Below are 16,388 nucleotides of genomic sequence, written 5' to 3'. Positions count from 1 at the left end.
GGCTTTCTAGTGCCAATAAGCCATGAAGCAATGAGCAATGAAGTGCCCAAAGTTCCCCAAGTTTTTATACGACACACACAGAGTCTGGGGATGTACACACTTCCATTCACTATTATCTCCCTCCCTATAAATCTCACTCCAATAAAACTGCTGCAGTCCAGTTAGATACATCAATATCATACAAACAAAATTCAAAAAAAAACACAGCTAACTTGTTATTTTTTAAGCTGATAGCACGAACAGTGACATCACTGCTGTTTAGAGGAAACTATAACACATAAAATTTCTCTATGTTCTTATCAAAAGCATGAATGACACTATAATTTCATATACCCAGAGTGCTTAATATGTCCACTAAAAAATAAACACAAATGATCCAGAGACAGCAGTATACATTAGGAAAGTAATCAGGAGTGAATCAAACTTCCAAATCCCTGCTTCTTTAACCAGTAATTCTGAAAGATACGGTGATCCACAGACAGCAACACCGCTTTTAACTTAATGGGCAAGCAAGCATCCTTGCAGGACACTAAGACCCTAAGGTAGTCTTGCCATTGGGAGGTTCAAGCAACAGTGACAGAGAAAGCTTCATTCAAACCTCACTGTGATCAGTGAAACACTTTCACTGACTTTAAGGAAGTAGCCCTTGCAAGCTACAGTGTGAAGCAGGCCTAGGTGAAGTGTACCACTAGGTATCACTCAGCTTCTTTCTACATATTTTACTGACTCTTCCCAATGAAACTGACAGTTTAATTTATGAATCTACTTTCATTTTGATCGTTAGCATGTCTGCAAATAGAAGCTGATCACTTTTCATTGCTCATGTCTTACCAACAACAGTGCAAAGAAGAAATTCAAATTAGAATGCACTGTGCTATAAATTACTGTATTCTACCTCTGCATAAGTCTGAATCTTTGCAACTGCATTTCTTTTCTCTGAGGCACCATTCAATAACTCACCATTTCCCCTCTATATTTTGCACAATTGATGTTTTCAAACAGCAGTGATTCTTTAAATCCATGTTATTTTACACCTATGATTTCCTTATTATGGAAGCTATCAAACTACCATAATATCTTTGATATAATTTATGAGGGGGTTAATGTCTTTTTGAAAGCTGAAACAGCATGGGATAATCTTACAGAATAAAGGAAAAAATTCTTAAGTTAACTAGACATAGCAAGAAATAACTCCAAAACAACCCGGATTAAGAAGAATGAAGATACAGGGTAATTTGTGTACTAATATTCCCATTCTACCAAAAAACTGCAGAAGGATATATGAAACTTTTCATCACTTGCTTTTCAACAGCAAGTGCCAGAATTTATTGTTCCTACAAGTTTTCACTGAGGAATGCTTAACCAGTATGGCACTGGCAGTGTCACATTGAGTGTTTTGGCAGTGAGACTAATGCACTGTCATTCAGACACCTAATTCCCTTTTCAGCTTCTCATTCTGTCAGAGACAATCCCATTCATTAGTCAGAAACTATAAAATATGATCGCATGCAAAATTAAATGATTACTTAATACTTGATTTGTCGTACGATGGGAACATTTAGCAGCCTCAGTTGTCAAAAAGAATATGGTGAGGGGGCTCTATAATTATATATAGAAGAAGGTACTACATAAATACAGAGCAAATGGATGATCCCTGACTGAGACACCTTAGAATCTGAGCAAAAATCTTACACTTAAAATATAAAATCAGTTCAACTGTAGTTTACTTACTTTGCTGCTGTGTACTGTAACCATTTTAGCAAAGCCTTCCTGGCACTTCCTTGGACCTTGGTTACCACCTTCCGTTTGCTTGGGGGACTTGCAGTTTCTGAACTGACAACACTTTCCACAGAAGAAGCACTGCTAGACAAGGGCTGCAGCTGTGGGAGGTTGCTTGTAAGCTCTTCAATCTGCGGAGAAAAAAAAAGTTAATGAACTCTTTTTAGATAATCTTCTCGATTCACACCAGTTTCTTTAATAATTTCCCAATACAACTGTCAAAACAAAGTTGGGCAGAAGCTATAATTAACTGTGCTTTATTTAACCATACATTACAGGAGCTTTAGAAACACTAATGGATGTGCCCAGGTGATGGTCCTAAATTCAGAAGAACTAGGCATGTTACAATTACTGACTTCATATCCTACAGCTAGAACAATATGCAAGTCTGTCATGTTATCAATTAGAGCAAATTATCACTGAAATAGGAGACAATATCTTACATGTAGTTTGAGTTCAGATTATAAAATAATCCATTCATTTCAGAGGAGTTTCATTCAATTAAAGAATGGCAGTGACCTCAATGATCTCATGTGGATAGGTTTTTTTACTTCCTGTTGTACTGTTCTGGCAGCAAAAACTCAATTGTTTTTTTACTTAGAGGTACCTTGTGAAGAAATAGTGAACGTACTGCAGGCAAAGTGCATTAAAAGTGCTTGTTGACTGTGTAGGGTGGTAATTATGTCTTTCATCAAATGAAGATCATTAACTTGATTCTTTCAAGAACGTTAATTTGAATAACAATTTGTTTTTTTAACATGACAAAGCTATATCCAGAGGATGTTGCAGGACTTATTTATGCCGTCCTCTTAAAATTCAAAGTTGTCACATTGCAGAATGAGTCTGCCAGAATGAGAACCACAGCTCTTATGGATTCCTGCTTTTAATTACATTAAAATTATGTATCTGCCTGTGACAACTAAAGAAAAGGTCAAAAAATAACAGAAATGATGCAGAGAAGTAGATTTTCAGTAAGCCTGAGAAACATAATCTTCTCTGTTCATTTCAATGGGCTATAAATAAAACTGTTAATATCATTCTGACTAACTTTTATTCTGATGAATTCTGAACTGCTGAGGTATCACAGTGGCTGGTGCTGAGGAGATCAGCATCCCGGAGACATCACAAGGAAGCCAAAGAACTCCATAAAGAGCAATAAAATTAGTTGTTATTTTAAGTGTTGAACAATGACTCACTGTTAACCCATATGGATAGGATTTAGAAGCCAGTTTTACCTCCCACCTAACTTCAACAGAACGCAACTGATTTCTCCTCTACAAATTCAACCCTTTCTCAATCATTCACAGCTAAATTTCATCCTTGCAAATGCCTGCATCCGCCAGTGAAATCACCATGCTAATATGTATGAATTGAGAACAATTACTGGCTGACATCTAGTGCACCAGAATCAGACGTTCAGCACAGTCACCACTGAGGTAGATACTAGTAACAAGAATCAACAAATTTATTACTTTCCTCATCTGCTATGTTGTATTCTTTAGAGAAGAGCATAAGGATATGTTTCAGTGATGAAGGAACTCTGTTCTAGTCAAAGACCAATCTATTCCATAGACAAGTATCTAATTTTACTCAATGTGAAGCACCCCCACCATCAACTGTTGCTTTATTCAGGATCAGATCCTCAGCAAATTACAAAGTGACTTAGCTGGAACTAAGAACTGAAACTACACCAGTTCATTTAAAGTGATGATCTGAACCATTGTTCGAGCAAGTGACTCTGAAGTATAAAAAAATGTAGTACCTGAAAATACAAAATTATGGTCCACACCAAGCCAAGCACAATAGAAGGCCTGCCATCAGCAATATCAGTTGAGTTTATGTTGACAAGCTTAATCTATATAAGAAAGAAAACAAGTTACCATCACACGCAAAGAATAGCAATTATGAAATAAATCTCAAATAGGTTTTATATTTGAAATGCATTTCTACAAACAAACAAGATTCTCAGTTAAAAAAACCCCAAATATTGAATAGTGCAATTTCACATTTAGAGAAGTATAATTTCACATTTAGAAAGGTTTTGCAAGTAATGGAAAACTTTTAAGACCAATCCATGCTATTATTTGTAGAAAAAATAATTTCAAGCAGAAAGAAAAATAAATATTAGATAGGAACACTGTACAAACCGGAGATCCTCTGTATACGGACTAGCATGAAAAGCAAAAGGAAAAATATGACACAAAAATAAATTTTAAATGATTAATTAGGTAAATGCATTGATCTATTTTTTTTAATGCAAAGAAAGCACATTTTAGGCCTATCTTACAATAAAATTTAATCAAGAGAGCAAATTAAATACTCTGCAGCAGATTTTAAATTATGCAGGGGTTTCTTGATATAGTTCTAAGCCATGTGTAATGAAAAGAGAAAAGTGAGTTTAAAAATAAAAATATAAAAAGGAAAGGGGCAGAAAAAGCATAAAAGAAAGACAGGGGAAAAAAGAATGCTAGGGTTCTCCTGCAAAGAGCATTTTATTGTAAAGGATATCACAACCACTGATTAAGGGCTCTTTGCAAGACAAGCCTAACAATAGCTCTTTTTAAAAGAGTGGGAAAAAGATTAGTTGTCCAAGGTCAAATTAAGTTTTTCAACAGAAATGGGAACAGATTTCATGACTCTCAACTGCTAATCTACAGCCTGAATAAAATATCACCCTAAAATAAGTTTGCAAGATAGAAGGAAATAAAGAGGGTAATATATGATAAAGAAACTAACATGTAGATAATGCTCAAGGAAATGAAATAAAACAAATAGTACTGGAAATTTAGCAACTATGTTAGTACCCATCTTCTCTGCAACAATAAGAGTCAAGACACCAATCATGACAAAAATATGAATGACTGCCAAAGTGCCCATCTACTACAAGCTTGTTCAAGGACAGAGGCTGTGGAAAAACCTTGGTGAACATTCTAAAGAAAAGATGAGAATGACTTCAAGTGACCTCATCTGTCTCTCCAAAACAAAAGACTCCATTTCTCTGACTCAGCAGTTGGAAATCCACTAGATAACCTCAAGTGCAAACAAAATGTTGTCTGGACCTCTAAGTTTTTTTCCAAATTAAATCTGCACAGGCTGCCTTGGAAGAGGCCAAGCAGAAGATCCCATAGTTTACAATTTCAATCCCCTCCAGCAAGAAATTGACAAAACTCTAGGAAAATTGACATTGCTAGTTTCTCCACCAGTCAATAAGGGAAAGTTTTCTATTCCCTGTTTTAAAAAAATATACCTCATTCTCTCAGCTGGACCAATTCCATAAAAAGCTTTTCTTTTTTTTAGAAAGTGAGGTTATTTAGTATGTATTACAAATCAAAAGATTTACAGGGACTCAGCTAAAGCTTCTGATTAGGCTACTGTTCACAGATGCACAGCCTATCTAGTCATTGAGTTACCTTTATCTTATACACCATTAAGATGGATCCAGAACTAAAAATAAACGTTTCAGAACCACGAAAACCAATTTTGTCCAGAATAGTATCTGCTAATTGCGAACTGCAGTTTGCAGTGTAACGGGATTATTAGTAGAAGACTCTCTGGACAGTGAAAACAGGAAATTGATTAAATGTGTAATAAGGTCTATTTATGGGAGAGCCCAGAGAGGAAGGAGATCTTGTCTGTGTTTGTTGCCCTTAGAGTACAGCCCAGGGATGGCTTTCAGCTGCTAAAGGGGCATTTGCTGTCTGAAGAGTATCCCCACCTTCTCTGGGAGGAGAAGGGTGACAGGCTGGATAGATACATCCTTTAGGCTGGATTCAGCTCATGGAACATTGCTATCGACCACCCTGACACACCTGACACCCTGCATATTGCAAACTCCCTCTAGAAGAAAATCTACAGTCCTCAAACAAGTCCGGACAAAAATACTGAGATATCAGAAGGAAAAACACAGTGCTCTGGCAGTCTCTCTTGATCCTTGGCAGGTCCAGTTTCCCAACTGCACTGCTATAGAATTTCTGGGATCCAAGCTGGGTCACCCACCATGCCATGACATGGAAACTGAGGAACTGTGGGTGTTTTGCTCTTCCCCCCAGCTTTCTCTTATGCTTTCTATTAACAAACTATACTTCCTCAACAGGTAGACTGTGAGCTAAAGTAGATTTTTGCTTCAGAAATATTTTTGTCTTTACTTTGGTTATACATTTTCAATTTTATAAAGTTCTCTCTTAGACTTATTTTTATGGGCATCTGCTGAGATTGTTTCCCACATAACATAACTGTAATTAGGTCTAGATGTCAAAGAGAGGGAAAGACTGCAAAAATCCAACAACTCCCAGTGAACAGCACTCTGGAGACGTAAAATTCATCAGGTGTAACATCTGCATTGACAAAAATTGAAGTAAAATGCAGAAACTAGGGGACAAGAGACCTATAATCTAATGAAAAATTCCAGATCTAAGTCATTACAGCGAAGTCAGGAAAAAGGGTAGAAATACATTGGTTTTGTATGATATTCATAGCTAGATCAAAATGAGTTTTTAAGTGTTCTTCACTTAAATTTAACTTTTTCTTTTCTAAAACAGCCACAGCACTGACCGTACCAAAATAAATCCAGGAATTAGTCTGAAGTCCTAGCAAACTAATGAGGGGTCATATTGCCCTAAATTTTCATATCTGTAATTTCAGGGAGTAGATTTTTCCATGTAAAAGCTAGTGAAAACCAGAAATCTCTTTTTTTAAATTATAAATGAGTGTCTCTCCTGAAATAAAGTTCATTCTTTGCTGAGAACAGCAACAGAGAATTGGAGATCATAAGGAGCCAATAGGTACATTAAAAAAAAACCTCCAAGGTGATTCATTATTAATTAAAAGAAAAGAAAAAAGACGTATTTCACCCTATCCATTGCCATATATTAGTGTTGGACCTTACAATTTTTACTTTACAGCAGCTTTTAGGCACTGTGTAGAAACTGAAGACTGCATACATAGCTCAAATTCTGAAGAATAAAAACAGATGGGTGGATATAAATCAGATCTTTATGGAGACAAAGAAAAACAAAAGTAAAACCAGGGCTAAGTGCGACCATACTTACCCGTCTACCTTCTAGAAACTTAAGAGCTGTGCCAATGTTGGCAACCCAGTGAATTCTCTTCAGCTGACGTCCCTGCTCACAAGGCTTAAAGAGAAAGAACAGATTAAACTTCAATTAGATTTATGCCAGTTTGCTTCAAGAACTGAACTTCCAGATTTATTGTCAATGCCTCCGTGAAAATGGCCCTTGGAACAGTGAAACTGCTGAATTGTCTCTCTGCATACGCATCACAAGAAGGACTGAAATATACAGGGAAAACAAGTGTGATAATTCTATCATAGAAAAGTTACATATGTCTTAATCTCAGGATACAAACTGTTGGCTTCAGTCCATAAATATCATTAAATCAGAGGAACTGTTCTTCTAATGTAGAATAACTACTACTATTTTTCTACCCATGCAAACACACACATACATATGTGTGTGTGTGTGTGTGTGTGCATATAAATATATGCATTTGAGAGAAGACAACATTCTCTCTGTGAAATTTTTTAGCCTGCAAGTCTATAGGATTGTATATATGTATAAGTATATATGACCATATAAATCAAAGTGGTTGTTATTTTTAAAAATCAGTCTGCAGTGATGACATTTTACCTAAGAATTTTCATCCCATCTCTTTAGTACCTCATTGGCAATTAAAACCTCTGTTAAACTGCCATTGAACAATGAATTTTGCTGAACTTGGGACATGTGGGCTAAAAAAAGACAGATTTTTTTTAATTCAATCAAGTACATATGCTAGATTTCTAATACTCAAACAGTGGAATTAAATTCCCCACGGAATTTTACCTTGTAATGCAAATGTGCAAGTATTGTAATTTAAATTCCCATTCAGGATGTTGCAAATGGCTTCAACAAAGCCATACTATAAATTCTGAATCCCTCTTGCAGTTACTACAGGATATCATATGCTGGTATACATAACCTTTAGGCTCACCAGACACTCTTCTAGTTTTGGAAGATCTCTTGTCTTTCCCTAATTAATATAGGCAGGATACAGTCCAGTGAATTTCACTGTAACAGGTGCCATCATTAAAATTCTTTTCCTGTTTTACTACTTCTGGTTTGCCACAAGAGGGAGGCTTTCTGTCTCAGACTAACAGAAACTGAAAGGGATGTACTTCAATGGAGCAGAAACACACTGGGAAGTACAGCTTCATCCCATTTCACAGGAAAATCGCTTTTGCAGTTCGATTCACTGCCTAATTTTAGAGTTCATCTGCAATCACAACTGGGGTGAAATATGAAAAAGAGAGCAAACTGTCTGCATGTGAGGGAGCCTATAACACCTGAGCCCTGGAGCCAGCTGAACGACAGACTGCCGTGCTCCTTCGGATGCTGCCACCTGATCTGTGAGCTGGTTTGGAGAAATTTAGAGCCCTTGGCCTAAAATCCTTTCATTTTTCTCCTCCATGCACAAAACTAGCTTGCCTCCAAAAGACAGCCTATTTGCTGTGTGCACACCTCTGTACATATCTTGGCCGTGAAAAAGCCATTTGGCATCATGTAAGGTTTTTTACAGAAGCAGAGCAACTGTCAAGGTAAATGGATAAAAGCCCCCCAAAAATCTGAGGAGGTTTTATGAGGTTTTTTTGAGAGAAAACCATAAATTTAATAAGAAAAGTCTCCTTTTTTTCAAGATGCATAGAAATAACTTGAAGTTTAGACCTTGGTTGTGTCATAGCAGCAAAACCCAGAAGAACTGCACAGACTAATAAAAATCAGAAATTTTTATGAGCTACATGCCAAAATTAATAAAAATGCATATAATCATGCATGCCTATAATAATCTGTAATAATGCTTTGTAATCAGATAATCCACTCAGTGGAAAACTTATTTTCCTATGAAGGAGCAAGTTTTTTACAGTATAGAAATACAGAAACTTATTAGAAAATTGTACCCCACAGAAGTTATGCAACTATCTTGTATACCCAGAAGGAAGAAAGTTCTTACCAGCTTCTGCCCTGAAAGAACCTCCAAAAGGGCAATTAGCATTACCCCATCTTTGATATCTTCAAAGAGGTCATTCACCAGCATGGGAGGATTACGCTGAAAAGGGAGAAGGCTTCAGATGTTATAAAGGTTCACCAGTAAGTACATCTTAAATCCATTCCTCTTGAACAGAAACCAAAAGAGAGTGGCTGGTCCCCTGCTTTGTGTTTTCTAATGTCAAATGTCAACATATCCTTTAACCACTGCTTTACCACCACATTGTTTTATGGATTTCTGCAAGTGATGATACAAAGGAAAAACCTCCTGGCCCCTGAAACAAGCAGAGAAACACACCAACAGCTGCCTCTGGCTCTACAAAACATGCGCAACTTACAGATGTACTATTATAGTCACATTTCAATCACAAAGATTATTTTTCTTGTGTTAAGTATTTCACAGAAATTTCACTCTCTCAGTCCAAGCAATAGGAGGAGCTGTATGAAGGGAAGATCCCTAGAGTAGTTGAAGCAGGTTGAGCAATGCTGCCACTTTCTCATAGCTGACAGTTGTTACACTGAGTTGCTGTATTTTCTCTCCTCTCCTCCAGACTTGCAGGCTTCGACTGCTGTCAGCACAGCCTCAGCTCCTACTTAAGCTGCTTACCAAATGTCTTTACCTTCACAAGAACAACGGCAACACTCAAAAACATGTAAACAGATGATCTTTTAGAAATTTTACATAACAAGGCCACATAATAAAACTGTATTCTTAAACACACCCCAGTTTGTGGAATTACAGCTCTCAGCTGGCCATTAGTTTAATGACCACAAAATGTCTCACAGAAACAGAAAGTTTAAACTTGGTCCAGCTGACAAATAGAATAGGCGTCCTCCAGCTTCCATCAGCTTGTGAGAATTCATGTACCTTATGATGATCATCATGATAATAATAATGATGATGATGATAATAAAAATAATGATAATAATACTAACACCTGCTCATTTACTAAAAGTACAACCTACCTACAAAATTCTTGAAACTACCTAAGGTTTAATAATTCACTTTTGGGGTACTTGTTAAAAGAAGTGCTTGTACAACAAATTATCAATTACATTTTTTTGTGTAGAAATAGAGATTTGAAAAGATGAATCTAATAAATGAAACATTTCTCTTGAAAAGGTAAAAATGCAGTAACAAATCAAGAGAAAAAAAAAAGATTCTGTCTCCTCAAATCAAAAAAAAAATTGTTCAGCTTGGATAAGGTAGTATTTCAATGAAATATAATTTTGGCATAAAGTGAAAGAAGAACTCCTCTGCTGGAAGCAGACTTCATCTGAGATTTGACATGCTCTAATAGTCACACTAATAGAAGAGCCTATTTTCTCACATCTATAAAATAAAGCAGCACTACAACTCATTATGAGAGTATATTTAGTCATAGTTCTTTTTTATTTCCTAGCAATGCAATAGATAATGTTCTTCCTTGGATCATGTTCTTCCTTAATATAACACCAAAGAAAACAATGGAGCAAGCGGGTCACTGAAGATTAATTTGTCCTAGTCTTGCATCACAGGCAGTTGACACAAACACAATTAATTTTCCTCACCTTATATGTTATCATCTCCTGTTTGAAGCTTGGAGCAGCTTTGGTTTTATCAGTATTACCACATGACAAAACACTGAAGAATTATGTGCTAAAGTAATTCAGCAATAAAGACAAGAGGATTACAGCAGCAGCCATCCTAATCCAGCAGAAGATGAAGGCCTGAGAAAACCACCTACCCAAATGCCCCAGTAGTGAGGTTTGTCTCTTGAAATTGACTCTATAGCAATGAAGAGAGATGGGTTTCTTACAATGAATACATTTAGACTGAAGGGTGAGATTTACAGTACCCTGTGATTCTGGTGCCCATAATGTGCTTGCCTGACAACCTTTTTAGGTATAACACAGTTCCCTTCTAACTTGTGTGCTTTGGTATCCTTACTCGGAAATCAAGGTAGAGGTCAGAATTTGTCCTATCCCAACATGAAGCTAAAAGTCATCTGGAGTTCATCTAAAAAGCAAGTCTGGGAAGCACTTCTGGTTTCCCCAGTTTACAGCGTCACTCTGTAGTTAAAACCTCTGATCATGCAAGCCAAACTCTTGCTCTGAACTAACCTTCAGCGGTATTGACAGAAGCTACAAAAACTAGATTTACACCCCAACTGAGGCTTGGTACTATGGCAAGGCAGTGAAAGCATCCCAAGCAAATTAACACCTACAGTACTTTCCTACTTGAATCCAACATTGGTTTGGGGAAAAACAGCTGTAGAGAAAGCACAGAATAAGATGAAAAGCAGAAAAGAAAAAAATAAGCTCCAAAGCTGGTACAAGATGCTGCTCTGAAGTGTGATAATCACAACTGTCCTTAACTCAGCCAGCTGAAATGTACTTTTGGTTGCTGAAAGGTGGCTTAATTTCAAACATTGACAGTGTTTAGCAGCACACACTATGGATCTTACACCATTAAAACTGGAACAGAAGGCAGATACAACACCTGTGTCACAAGATCTCCTGTGTAACACCCCTCTAATGTGGAATTTTAGTTAATTATAAAGATTGCCAGAAACGTTCTCAGTAACACATGATATAATATAATGTTTTACACTACCCTGAAGATGTTAACACCTACAAGGAGATTACACTCTCATCATGTTTCATAAATCACCTTTTAATTTTTTTTTTTAGCTACTTTGGGCACATAAGCATGGAATTTAGATGATGATTATGATTATTTCAGTCACTCTCAGAAATACTGAATGAGTTATATTTCTAGTGGCATACATAGAAAAATAGACCCCTTTTTTACACAAGCATAGATATCAATCTTATTCGTCGTGCTGATACACACACTATCTGGTACTGAGAAGTTCCCATGTGCTTATGTTTTATAAAATGGACCATTGCACAGGATGGCTTAAGCTACTTGAATGTTTTCTAGCAGATCCTCCACTGATATGAACACATCTTCTGCTGGAGTGGGTAAATACCTGCTCCTTGGCTGCATATATAATGTCAAATTAAGTGAAAGATGAAGGTGAACCCTGATTACTTATTAGCCTCCAGAGAAGAAAGGTTTGGGGTTTTTTAAAGCTATATTCACTTAGAATGTATTGAACACTTTAGTGATTCACTCTTAACAACTATTCACTTAGTTCCTTAATGCACTGCTGAAATACTAATTGTAAGTCAGTAAGAGCAAGGAAAGGAACTTAAATTTTTGCAATTTTAGAATGCTGAATGTACTTCAGATTTCAGCTTTTTGCACGTAGGTGTTTAGCCTTAGCAAGCAATCACCTGCAATGATCCTAATACACTCTATTTTCAATGTTGGAAAGCCTGTGCAAAGAAAGATCCTGTAATACTAAAGAAAAGCCTTCAATTATAAACTTTCTAAACAAAATTTCTTGGCAGAACTCAGAATACACTTCAATGAATAATGAGACATTAAATCTACAACTTGTCAGGTGGTCCACACTATGATTTCAGGTGCCTCAGTATTTGATCAAGCTTTTTTGCAAGCTTCTTCAAGAAAAACAGCAAATTAAGATTAATGATCTGCTACATACTGCATTGCATGGATTCTATTAAAGACTCATTTATTGTAGTTTATCTAATAACAGCAGTGTAGTTTACAGTGATGATGATACTTAGGAACAGTCATGTCCTAAGGAGGGAATCACACTCAGAACAAGTAAATTCATGTAATCTGTAAGAGGAATAAGAATTAAATGAGAACGAATCTTCAAGGCTAATAAACTAGATTTTGGTCACATTAAATATCTATTTAAACAACTGTATCTAGAACTGATCATAAGTGGGAACTCTGGAAGAAATGCTTTGCACATACTTGTTGCTCTTAAAACTTGTCTAATTTGCTGTAGTGTCCAGGAAATACTCTGAATGACCTAAAAAAACTGAACAATGGTACATACAAAAAATACTTGACTGATAAGCCTCAAAAAAAGATTTTTATTGGACCTACAATCTCTGGAAATTCCTCCTCATATGCAGTAAAGCAAGTTTTGTAAAACCCAAACTTCAGATATGGAACAAACATATATTTGCTAAGCTTTTCTATTGCAAGATGCTTTCTTGCATTTAATTTCTCATTTGCATCTTTTCTACAGGAATCTTTTCCTCACATCCTGTATTTACCTTCTCTAATGAATAAATCATACTATACAAATAACAGCATCTGCATAATAATGAATGTCAATGCAGACATTAAAAACTATTTTTGATACATTAATTTTCAAATAATCTTTCAAAAACTGCTGAAAAAAAAAGTTTGAAAATCGATCCACATGCATAAACAGGAACAAATCCATGCTACTACTGAATTTGTCTCTGCAGGGAAATATATGTGAGAACAGCAAGGACAATGTAAAATTTCCATTATTCTGCAATAGGTGGATCCCTCCTCTGCCACAATTTAATTCCTAAATCCATATGAATATTTTCATATTCCTTGCTGTTACTGACTTTCTTAATTACTAAAGCTGAGGGACTCAGTCCTAAGTTTTGTATGATTAATTTCATCACACAAATTAATTTAGTATTCACAGTTCAAAATCAGAGGTTATAGCAGTACTAGCTGAAAACATATAGCAACTGTTGAAGCAGAAAACTAACAGTCAGATTTTCCTCCCAATGTAGTCAAGGTGGACAGTAGCTTATTTTTTTCTGTGTCAGTGACTAAGATATAGGGAGGCTCTGTTTTCCCACTTGAAAAAGACCAAAAGGATCAGACTCAAATGATGAAAACTGATGAGGTTCATGGAAGAACAAGTTACATTTACATTTTAAAGACAAGGTAACATCATGGACAGCACTGTGAGAGCTCTGTGTCGTGATATACCCACTTCTTTTTCTTCCTTTCTTTGCTATGAAAGATATAATTTTGCAGTTTCAAAAGCTTTAACATGAGGCTTAATGATCAGGTTTAATTCAGCATTATATAAATATTGTATAAATAAAAGTAAATTTTTTCATCCATTGTTTGTTTTATTTTTCGTTGATAATCATTCTCTGCTTTTGTTTTTTTATATGCGCATGCTCTTAATGGAAACACAAAATTGATAGTAATTTCTTTCAGTAAGTATTTGTTGTTCACTCTATCAGTGAATTTACAGCAATACTTTGGTGAGTACAAATACTAAAATTATCCCTACACCTGGGAACAAAAATGTTATTTGATTGGGCTAAACCAATTTAAAGCCTGTGTTTCAAACTTTGAAACTACTATTCCCCCAAACTTTCATGAAAGGTGGAAAAGGCAGTAAAAAGCACATGCCTCAGCTGTTAAAGAAAGTGATATATTTTTCATCCTCTTTACTCATCTAATCCCCTACCTCAAAAATTGGCATAGGTAATGAAATGAAAAAAAATGTTTAAGAAATTGCTGTTCTGAATGCAAGTAATATCGCCTTTTTGAAATATTTGGTGTAAACTTGTTCTGTATTTTATATTTAGATTTTAAAAAGATGCTTTAAATATGATTAGAGGCATACTTAAATGATTTCTATACTTTGAAGTTGAGATTGAGATGAGGAAGAACAGTTCTACAACCATGGAAAAATATGAATAAATTATATGGAATCAAAAATCTTGTCCTGTTACACATGCATAACTCATTTATTATTAGTAGAACTGCACAGATGCACAAAATTTCAAAAGGACTGCCAGAAGATAGACCACATTCATTTCATAGATCATGACCCAATTTCTGCAAGTGGCTGGCAGAGAAAACATGATTTCCAAGTGATGAGTCTCACCAGATTACTGCTCAGAACCCCAGAACAGAGACAGCTGGGGTTAGGGAGACAGCAGAGGGACAGACGCAGCCTTGTGCTGACAGCTTGCCCAAAATGAAGCTGTATTACACTACCTGCTAGTTAGCATACTTGCAGGTCTTTCCTCTCTGTTCATCCCCCCTGGGTGAGGGCACAGCTTATGCCAAGGCTGCTTTACCTCTGTCTTTTGAGCTGTCCCATAATTAGCTGAGGCCAAGTCCTCTACCTGTCCTCTGCTTGCGAAACAATACCTTTGAAATACGAAATACAGTTTTAAAAACGTACCATTTTATCATAAGAGTGAGAGACAATAAAAAATTCACACCTTTCCTAAAATTGAATGCATAGATCATAAAACCAAGGAGGCTGGAAAATTGCTTTAAAATCAAGTCCAACCATTAACCTAACACTGGCATGTCCACCACTAAGCCATGGCCCTAAGTGCCACATCTACACCTCTTTTAAACACCTCCAGGGATGATGACTCAACCACTTTCACAGGCAGCCAATTCCAGTGCCCGAAAACCCTTTTGGTGAAGAAATTTCAGCAATACTCTCATTTCATTTATCTGTTTCGCTCATTTGTATTTATTTGCATCTGTATTTTCAAACCCATTCCTAACATTAAATAGCCAAAAATAATTGGTTAAATGTACATGATGGCCTTAGTTATTGAATTAGCTTCTGTTTCAATTAGAGCATGACTTTTTAGAAGAAAAACATACACTAAGATCTTACAGATTAGCAAGGACAAATCTTTTACTCCTAGCAAACCCTGACAAACAATCACATCCTGCTTTATGTTCCTAAGCTATGAATTGGTCTTGGTTCTATCTAAAACAATCAAATCACTTCTGTATTTCTATTTCTTTCAAAACACTATTCCTCACAATGTGAGAAACTGCTCCTTTCTAGAACCTCCTTTGCTCTACTCAACCAACACAGTATAAGGATGACAACCTTACCTCAGTAATTTCCTTTCCTTTGCTACCTCTAAACCCATCTTTCAAATTGCTACCGTAAAACCTCATCAATCTTTGCATAGAAACCATTAATTTCTCCTGCTTTTAAGGTTTCATGCAGTACTTATTTTCAAAACCCGTCAGACTCATTTATGATGAAATATTTCTTGAGATAGCCATGGTGTTAGGAGTTACAGATACCCTAATTATAGTTTTCAGTTTCTCGTATTTCCTCCTATTACTTTGTCTATAATTATTTTATGAGATTATCAAAAATAGCAATGAAAGGAAAGAGTTTTCCAAGAGTAGCCAAGAGATAGAGAGAAAATTTGGCATGAAGTTTCTGTTAATTTTGAATGCCTATACTGAGTCAAATTCAGCACAGTGTTTCTGGATCAATGGTGAGACACAAAGTCAAAATTCAAATCACCTTCCCCCTGTTGACCCCTTTTCCCCCGGCTCAGCTTCACTCCTTCAGCCCCAGTTCCTTTACCCCACAGTGGTGCAGCATGTACTGCACTTTCTCTGCTGTAAGTGTGAGACAGCACTTCACAGTGTTCATTGCTAGGTACCAGACCAGTAGATGCTCCAGTTTTCATTGGCTCAAAGATGAGAGCAGAATGCAGATGATGCTGCCCTAGAGTAGGTCTCCTTCCAGGATTCTTCTGTATCACATTTCAAGGGCTTCCAGACAATGGAGACCTTACAGACAGATTTCCAGTTTCTTTTGAAACAATCAAAACCACAACAACCTTTTACAATGCCCAAATAGCCTAAATATTGAAATTTTGAGTTAAAAGTCAGAACATGAGTGCAACGCGAGTCCT

The 16,388-nt window shown here is 36.3% G+C and overlaps 1 protein-coding gene across 1 annotated transcript in view; it reads right to left on the bottom strand.

The window, feature by feature from the left end:
* Positions 1–16,388, bottom strand: part of SYNE1 (spectrin repeat containing nuclear envelope protein 1) — a 288,306-nt gene that overhangs the window by 222,701 nt on the left and 49,217 nt on the right. Inside the window, exons 3-6 of the mRNA XM_066179079.1 lie at positions 8,785–8,880; positions 6,828–6,911; positions 3,542–3,634; positions 1,732–1,910 (exon numbers count right to left, since the gene is read on the bottom strand). Of these exons, the coding sequence (XP_066035176.1) occupies positions 1,732–1,910; positions 3,542–3,634; positions 6,828–6,911; positions 8,785–8,880 (452 nt within the window). The remainder of the gene's footprint in view (positions 1–1,731; positions 1,911–3,541; positions 3,635–6,827; positions 6,912–8,784; positions 8,881–16,388) is intronic.

Source organism: Chamaea fasciata, unplaced genomic scaffold (assembly GCF_029207755.1).
Source record: "Chamaea fasciata isolate MVZ Bird 193981 ecotype frontalis unplaced genomic scaffold, bChaFas1.0.hap1 SCAF_3, whole genome shotgun sequence".
In the NCBI taxonomy this organism is placed as follows: Eukaryota; Metazoa; Chordata; class Aves; order Passeriformes; family Sylviidae; genus Chamaea; species Chamaea fasciata.
This window is presented reverse-complemented; position numbering and strand designations above follow the sequence as displayed.